Source organism: Lactuca saligna, chromosome 2 (assembly GCF_052625555.1).
Source record: "Lactuca saligna cultivar CGN05327 chromosome 2, ASM5262555v1, whole genome shotgun sequence".
In the NCBI taxonomy this organism is placed as follows: domain Eukaryota; kingdom Viridiplantae; phylum Streptophyta; class Magnoliopsida; order Asterales; family Asteraceae; genus Lactuca; species Lactuca saligna.
The window spans coordinates 120,584,805-120,594,555 of NC_136418.1; the positions used below are offsets into that span (position 1 = coordinate 120,584,805).

A 9,751-nucleotide genomic window follows, 5' to 3' on the forward strand; every position below is an offset into this window, starting at 1 on the left:
TTATTTGTATTACAATAATTAAAAAGAAAAGAAAAAAACTCACCTGCATCACTACCCTACCCCTCCCTGCACTTCCCCTTCTCTTCTCTCTTCCTCTCTTTCTCTCTCTCTCTCTCTCTGAATTTTCACAAAACGAAACTAACGTCACCACCGACTTCCGGCGAATGGGGGTTCCGACCACCATAGATTATTCCCGATCGGAGCAACACCACCTCTCCATTTCTTTATCTCTCTCAACAACATTATAACTCGATGAAGATAGTAATCCAAAGAACAGATGGTTTGGTCGGAGAAAGAATTTAGTTAGAAGTAGAGGTTGGGACATACTAAAGAAGACGAAGGGCAGCGAAGATGTGAAAACCCAGATCGACGTTGAAGGTGGCTTCATCCTTCAGTAGTTCCGATTTGAAAACCTAGATACACATCGTCGTCTTCACACATCGACGACAGCTTCATCTAGAAACTCGAGCCACAAACGCCACCTTTGTTTCTCTCTCTTCTCCGATGAGTCTCGTCCTTATCATATCCTTCTTCTTCTTCTTCGGCAAAAACCATCTATCATCGATGTCCTTCTTTGTCGAAAACCCTAATCTAGATGAGATAAGGTAGAGGTGCTAGGGTTTCAGAAATTATTGATGGTTTTTATCGAAAATTGGGTTTACAAAGATGGTTTCCCGATGGAGAAGAGGAACTAAGCAGGTGAAAAGATGGTTATCGGTGGTGGTAATCGATTATGGTTTGTTGTATGTAATGTCGGCTTTCAGATCTACCAGAGGTTGGTGGTAGTGGAGACAATAGGGGTTGAAGGTGGTGGTGATTGACGGCGACGACGGTGTAGTCGGTGATGAAGGGTTCGTGAGAATTACAAAGAACAAACGAAAATGGAAGGAGAGAGAGAGAGAGAGAGAGAGAGAGAGAGAGAGAGAGAGAGAGAGAGAGAGAGAGAGAAGAGAGAGAAGAGAAAGAGATATTTATTTTTATTTTTATTTTCTTTTTTTTAATCTAAAAACTAGAAAAGCAAATAAGAAAAAGGGAAAATCATATTAATAATGGCAAATTTATCATTTTATAAAAAATCAAAACATACTGGACCAAAAACGCAACAAAATGAAAGTTTTGGATCACTGGTGCTAGTTCGAACTTTTTTGGACCAAAATGGTAATTTTCGACATACCACAGGAACCATTTGTTCAGTTTAGTCCTTTAAATAAGTCAAAGAAGAAATGCAATATTATTGAATAAAAAGACAAATGTACAAAACATTGTTTGTGTATATGTGTGTTTGTTTGTTGGAGTCTAACCATGTTAAACAATGTTTTGTTCTTTTAAAACCATTAATGGATGCCAATTTTTCATAACATTGTTTTACCTGATTTCTTTTGAATTTCTAATAGAATAAAGAAAGGTAGATTATATTGGCTAGTTTGGTTAACGAATCTTGTTATGACTTTTTTCAACTACTTATTATATCCTCCTCAACATATTCAAGTGTTAAGTGTAAACAAAAGTATTGTACCTTTTAGACTTTTTTAACATGTTGAAAATAATTGGTTATTAAAGGATAAACCAAGCAAATAATGCTCATCAAATAATCTATATAACCCCAAGTTATATATATAAAACATCAAACATGTCATTGTTATTCAAATATTTCATTGTTCACATATCCACACAACACAAACACCAGTCACAAGAAACATAAAGCCTCCCGCATGACAAATATTATATAGCTAGCTTCTAGACATCAACATAATAGAATATCCTCCTGCAAATCCCATTCAAGAAAGTGAACATTTATTAAAATTAGAATAAATTAAGTATTGAAGAATAAAAAATATAGAGTAAATAAAGTTTAAATTTTTAAGAAACTTACAATATGGAACCATGTTCCACCTTTGATTATCGCCTTTTTTCCATTCCCACAAAACAATTTTTGTCCCATCACGAACACCACCATGGTTTGCATCGCCATTAAAGGCATCTACATTGAGCTTGATATTGTTCACCATTCTTACAGTTCTATACCCATCACCTAAGTCCTTGCTTTCAGTCCAAAGAACCGATTCATCAAGTCTATTAGGGTTGTACTCAATCAGTTGAACCTGTTCAAGAACAATAAAGTTTATAATCATTAATCAGTAAGCAAATAGTCAAGTTATGACAAAAACAAGTTAGAGATCAAGTGATGAACTACTGATTATTGATAGAAGTAGAAGAGCATACCGGATGAGTTGCACCAATGGAGTGTTTCATGGCTTGATCAGTGGCTTTGTTGATCAAGGCAAAAGCCGGATAACCCTGTTCATCTTTCACCCTTGTGCTAAACTTCAGATCTTTAACCCAATGCTGTTTGAAATTCAACAAATTGGAGCAAAAATTGGGACAAGAATTAATCTGAGTTTGTAATTTCAGAAACAGAAAACGAAGAATTGAAGTTACCTGATGAGGATCGGAGGGGTTAGACGGTGCTAGAATCACTTTACCCTCACGGATCGTGAGTGAGAAATCGGGTCTCGCCTTGGTGTAAACCCTAACTGTGGGTTTATTGTCAGTGTATTTTTCGGGGATTTTATGGTGATCGGTATGGTGCTGATTGATGATCGGAGGCATGTGGGGGATATGGTGAGTGTTCTCGTGATAGACATGGTGGATGGTTTGCGGTGGTGGTGGTGGATGGTGGTATTCTGCCGTGTACGGAGGAGGGTAGACATCAACACGGTTTGGAGGTGGTGGGTAAGCAAGATGAGGTGGAGGAGGGTAGTGAGGTGGTGGTCCACCGCCGAAGTGTGGTGGAGGTGGGTACGGTGGTTCGTCGTCACGGCGGTGGTGGTGGTGGTGGTTGTGACCGTATGGATCCATTACTTGAAAACAAAGCTGAACTGATGAAGTTCCTCCGCAGGCAACGCCCAAACTTACATAGGGGAGATGAGAATATGCTACTTGTACACTATGCTATAGAAGTTGTACATTACTTTGAATTTTACTAGTTGTTGGAATATGTTATCAACTCAATACCACTTACACAATTACGATTATACCCTTAATGTTAACGTGTACACCATTGTTGTAAGAATAATAAAAAGTATATTTATAAGGTTAAGATAGTAAATTTATGTTGGTATAAATATTTTGGGAAAATAACGTGTCGTACTTGAATTTTTGGTAGATTAGCTAACAAGTAAAGACCACCTATTATTAAATGATACATGTATTTGGTATGGTAGTTTTGTATTTTTTTATTTGTGAATTTTGTTAAAATTAACTATCAAAATTTGTATTCTTAAAATATATAAAATTAAAAAAAGTTACAAGTCCTTAAAATTTATATTAAATTTTTTAAATTATAATAAGTATTTTTAAGCTCTTGAAATCATAGTTCCAAACAAAACTTTATTTTAATTCAAAGTTTTTGTTAAAAGTTGACGAGTGTTGGAAAGCTTTGTTTTGGAATATGCCTTAAATCACTATATTTTATCTTTATCTTATCACATTGTAATTTGTAAACAAGTTAGAGTGGCGTTTGTTAAAGATCACAATAATACGTTTTGATATTCGACCATATGAGGTGATACTAAGATGTTATATCGTTCCTTTTTTATGTTGGGCATTAGATTCGAGTTTTTATGACTTGACTAGTGTGGTTCATAATCATTTAGTTATTGCATTGCGGGGCTAATAGGCATGCAAAACAATGAAACGAAGAAATCTTGATTTTTTTAATCCACAACTTATCAGGGTAATCATTTTTATCGTTTTGTTCATGTTTAGGTAATTTCTTTATTTTTATAAACATTTGATCATTTAACTTGTTATAAATGTTCACACATTGCTATTGTCACCTGCTATAACAGGTGACAATAGCAATGACAATAGCAATGTATGAACACGTATAACAAATTAAATGATCAAATGTGTACAAAAAAAAAATGAAATTACCTAATCGTGAATGAGACGAAAATGTAATTACTTTTGCAAGTTATTTTCCCTTTACTGGATAAATTTGAATTAAAGATAATTACACATAAAACCCTCAAATCTTTTTAGTTTTAGTTAGACTTGACAATTTGTGTATTCATGTTATGAAAACATGTTAACCACGAATTTGATACAATACGATTACACGATAAGAAATAAGTTTTATCTCATTTTTCAAGATCTATTTGTGTTGTATCTTGTCTCTCATTGATTCTTGTATCTGTATCTTGAATTGCCGACTCTAGTTTTGGTTAATTCATCATCTCATGATATATTAACAAAGTAGTCCTTGTAATCTTTATTTTTTTCATCTTAAGTTTAAATCATATCTTGTTTGTAACAAAAAAAGAAATTGCTATTTAAAAAATATCACTAATTTGTTGTGACCATGAACATATTTCCAACATTTACAATATATAAAATAAATGTTATGTTTGATGTACTAGCTGAAAGGTTAACTGTTAGTTGAAAAGTTAGTTGATAGCTAAAAACTAGTTATTAAATAAAAAGCTAACTGATAGCTGAAAATGTAATTGATACAAAATGTCGTTTGGTAAAACTGACTGGAAAATATAAAATAATAAAAAAACATTTAAAAGAATATGTTTCTATAGTTAATTAAGGGATATATTTGGAAAATAAAAAAACTCCTAAAAAACTAGTATAAGTACTTTTTTAAAAAGCTACTTATTAGTTATTTTTTGGCTTGCCAAACATGACAAATTAAAAAAACTCAAAAAATAAACTACCTTATCAGTTAGCTGTGGTGCTCCAAACACATGCTAAATCATCAAAATCTACAATTGTTCATAGCGAGTTCTAATATAGATGCTAGAAAGAAAACACCTTTAACGTGTTTCTGAAATCGAATCATGACTTGAGGCTTTGAAATCGAAAAACAATCCAAGAAATTGCAGCTTCAATTGTTTAATCGTGGTCACAAGTATAACCGACTCTCTACTGGTCAAACTTCCTGACACAACCTATACATCACACTTAACGTTGTCTTAACCTTTTTTCACGTATATGCAAGATGTCCCATATGACAAGCAGTTCAACACCGTAATTTTTTTTAGCCTTCTATGACGGCGTGGTGTTTACTTTAAACATTTTCATTTAATTTAAAAGAAAATGCAACGAGAATCTTCAGTTATTTCAAACTTAAAAATTAACCACCACGTTATCATCTTTCAAAAACAACCGAATCAAAACCATTTGAGTTTAAGGAAAGCAAAATGGAACAACAGTAACAACCAAAACATGTCCAAGTGGTATCGCTTAAGAAAAAACATACTACCCAAATATAAGTGTCCCCAAATTCACCAATACATGCTCCTAAGCTACATATACTAACCCACATACACAAAATGCAAGAAACAAGTGTCAGCTCTTTTTGAGTGAGTTAACAAAAGTTTCATACAATCAAAGGGAAACGTAGAATTTCAAAACAAGTCAACAATTCGATTTACCACAAAACATATGATGCAAAAATGATCACATGCATAATTTTTCCATATGTTATCACTAAGAGCATAATTCACCGCATATCACCAAATTCATATTTTATTTAATAAATCACTAGATATCACCAAATTCCTCATTTATTATATAGTTCACCACACATCACCAAATGCCAATATGATGAAATATAATTCATCAATTATCACCAAATATAATTCACCAAGTAACACTAAATATAATTCACCCAATATCATTAAAGGCACCTTATGATAAGCATGAGTCTCTTAGTGCTTCCTAATCTAGGAGAACTATCTGGTTCACTACTTGTGTGTCCGCACCGATAAATGCTCTAAGTGGCACATGACTTCCACCTGAAACACCAAACCCGAGACTGATGTGAATTAAGTGCAGTTGATTTGGCATGCGGAATTGAAAAACACAAAGAACACAGTTATTTGGGTGTCTAAGAAATGTATTCAATCATGAAAGGTGTTACAAAGATTTATAAGCTAGATCTTGACAAATAAATAACTCACACTAACACTCTCAATGTTACATCTCTCAAGTACACCTCTACAAGTGGTATGCAACCCATTATATATAAAGGTGTTTACATCTCTCTCTCTCTCTCTCTCTCTCTCTCTCTCTCTCTCTCTTTCTCATGTCATAAGGCATCAGTACCACATGCAAGTGGGTCTACAAGAGTCAAACCATTACAAAGTCATTCATGCATATCTTTGCACCCCCAACATTCTCCCCCTCAAAGTTAGGAATGGATGACCCGCTTCAACCTTTAAAAATTAAGCAACTTCACGAACCAAGCCTCAAGCGTGACACATGTAGAAATGAACTTCAAATCTTCAATTCTTCAATGACCTTCCAATCCGGGTTCTAGAGTGTGAGACCATACAAACCGAGCATCAAAGGGCAATTAGGAGTATCCGAACCTCCACAAAATTACCCAAATTTGAGCATAAAAGCACGCCCCAAAAATCTTATATAAGTCCAAACCCATGATGAACTAATCACATCCAAATCTCAATCAAATCACATCATAAACTTCAATTGCTCAAGGGCACTTCGGTCTTCAAGTTCGCATAATATGAAAAATTAAATTTTCGAATTCTCATACATAATTCTCTCCCCCTTTTTTATAGTCGAAGAATGATTATAAAACCAAAAAGGAATTATAAAGTGCTCAATTTGGAATTTTCTATACAAACTCCCCTTTAACACATGGCATAAACATTTTCATAAATCGGGACAATCCAAAAAAAAATATCAATTTTTGAATCCGTTCTCGGACCACCTTTGACGACATTTCAAAAGTTTGGGTAGAAACTGTCAATTTCAAAATTCTGCAGTGACCTGGTGCGCCCAAAACAACCTTAGATCTGAACCTTTACCCAATTGTGAAACTGGGCATAAAGTGTTAATTCGCATTAATTGCAGGGACCTGTTTCGAAAATCTTCCCATTTGTCACTCTTCAACCCAATGTGGAAAGTGGGTAAATTCTGCCAACTTGCAAAAACTGCAGGTGCTCAAAATGGAAATTCAGCTTTTAACACAATTTTGTGACTCCATGTCGAAGGTGGGTTAGTATTGCCAATTCGTTAATACTTGAGGGATTTGAATTGACACTTTCTGTTTCTTCTTCACTGCATTTGTTATCAAGTTACGATCAAGGACCTTCGATCATAGCAAGTCGATACCCATAACGAAGGTATCTTCGACTTCTAAACACTCGATTTTGATACCTTCTCAATCGATATCCAAATCAATGACCTTTGATCTTAAGCCACATCCTTCGTTATCAAGCCATAACCTTCTTCTCGATGCAAACTATAAACCTATAACCAAATCTCGATCCATAGATGTCGAACTCGTCTATTTTGCATTTGACATCCAAATCAAAATCACCTTTGTTATCATTCCTTCCCAGTCGATCCTACACATTGAAATCCCATTCGCAAATCAAACCATTTGACATCAACTACTCGTTATTAATACCTTCCCAATCAATCCTTCGTTCTCAGCCTTGCACGTTCGACATCAAAATTGTTGGGCTTATAGTGTTACGTCATGGGCTTGGTCCTTAGTCCAGTTTTGGTAGCCGGTTTGGGCATGTCCAACCGTGCATTAGTTTACTCTAGGGTTTTAGTATTTAAGGTGCATGCATGCATCATTAGTAAGTAACGCTTTTATTATTTTTCTCATCAGTATTGTAAACCCTAGCTCGCCTCTACAGTGGAAGTTCTTCATTAAGCTCTGCTGAGGCGTGACTATATTTGAATCATAAGCTTTACATTGATTCCATATTGTGTTCATAATCGTATTGAGTTTGAATTGTTTATTCTTCATTAATATACCTGTGAAAGATCTAAATGATCTGAGATTTATTCTCATCAATTGGTATCAGAGTAGGAGACTGTGTAATTCATACACATCTCTTCTGTTGAAGAATTTATTAGGGTTTTTTCCGCATGGATTGATATTAATTGATCCATCATTCCTTATTGGTGTATCTCATTAATTTTCGATCTTACTCTAACGATAAATTACAAGTCTGATCTTAAACAGGTTATCGATCAAACTTCATCACAATGTCCATGGATGATTCATAAACCAATCCAATCAACATCTCCAAGAGTATTGGATCAACGGAAAGGATTCCAATCTTATACACTCAGGATTATGAGGTTGGGATGCACCACTTCGAAGATTATGTAATCAGCTCAGAAGATAATGGGTACTTGATCTGGAAAGCAATCACAGTTGGCCCATTTACTCACTTAAGCACCTCAAAAATTGTCAAAACTCAAAAGGAGTACAATCAACTTGTGAATGATGCGAAAGACATTCCTCAAGATGAGAAAGAGAAGTTTCAATGCAACATAAATGCCTTAAGAATGATTAGGTTTTCTTTGCAGTCAGATACGTTTCGATTGGTGAGTTCATGCGCTACAGCTAAGGAGATATGGGATAGGTTGAAAGAATTATGTTCCACTGATCAAGATCTAGAACATTCGATTCAGACCTTGCGACTTTCTGAATTTGGTGATTTCAAATAGAAGCCCAAAGAGAAACTTGTTCAGGCTTTTGATCAGTTTAATCATCTTCTAAGTAAGATGATAAAGCATGGGATCGAAAGGAAGGTTATTGAACATAAAGTTACCTTCATGAACGGTCTTAAACCAGAATGGATGGCAGTCATCTCCACAGTAAAGGCACACGAACAGTTTAAATCATACTCTCTAGAGAAACTGGTGGGAATTCTGAAGTCCCATGAAAATGCAGTGTCAAAGGAAACGAACGTGGTTTCCGGTTTGGGTTCGTTAGCTCTTGTTTTAAAAGGGAAAAGTGTTGTTGAGGAGGAAGCAGAATTGGATCTTGCTGACTATGATCTAACCGGTGAAGAGTATGCCCTGATGATTTCCAATCCTAGAAAGTTCATTAAAAGAAAGTTCCCAGCCAACAAGAACCGAAACTGGAAGGGAAGTTATAGTTCTGAAAAAGTGAAGGAGGAACTGAAGATAGGTTCGAAGTCAGAAGAATCCAAGAAAGAGGCGAAGAGTGGTGGTGACTCAGGATTTGATTGCCATTATTGTGGAGGCAATAATCACTTTGCCAAGGGCTTCATGCTGAAGAAAAAGGTAGAAAAGACTGATGAGGATGATGAGGAAGCGAACCTCTTGAGACGATTGGAGGAGATCAAGAAAAGAAAATCAGCAGCCAATAATAAAACCGTGAATGCTTTGATTGTACATGATAAATGTAACAATGATGAATTCGGTGGAGTGGAAGTGTGGTCCACGGATTCAGAGGACGAAGAAGTAAGAAAACCAACTCATGGCAAGGCAATGTTAGTGAAAGAAGAATATGCTGCAGGAAGGTGTTTGATGGTGACAAAAGGAGTATCTCGGATGAGAGGATATTCAACAGATGGTGGGCTGGAAGAAGAGAAGGAGCGAGAGGACAGGTGTTTTGCTGCGAAACCTGTCAGTGCACAGATAACGAATGTGATGAGTTGATCAAGAAGGTACAAAATATTCTTACTTCTCTGAAAATACCGATTACTAACTATGAAAAGGAACTGCATAGCTTAAAATGAAAATTTTCTAGTATAAGTAGTAGTCTTACCCAAACTCGTGTCACAAACTCTAACCTGACTGATCAAATTAGCAGGATATCGTCAAAGAGTGAGGAGAGAAGGATGTGGATTGAGCAGAAGGAGAAAGAGTTAATTAGGTATAGGGATGAGTCGATCTATTTGCAACGAGACAATCTTAAGCTTTTAAAACAGTGAAACATTTT

At 35.4% G+C, this 9,751-nt stretch overlaps 1 protein-coding gene across 1 annotated transcript; it reads right to left on the reverse strand.

Annotated features, from left to right (window-relative positions):
• Positions 1-1,617: 1,617 nt before the first annotated feature.
• Positions 1,618-2,905, reverse strand: EULS3 (hydroxyproline-rich glycoprotein family protein). Its single transcript, XM_078979998.1, has 4 exons — positions 2,440-2,905; positions 2,224-2,346; positions 1,874-2,102; positions 1,618-1,765 (listed from the first exon to the last, which is right to left on the reverse strand). Coding segments are annotated over exons 1-4 (774 nt in total). The 5' UTR covers positions 2,860-2,905; the 3' UTR covers positions 1,618-1,763.
• Positions 2,906-9,751: the final 6,846 nt, after the last annotated feature.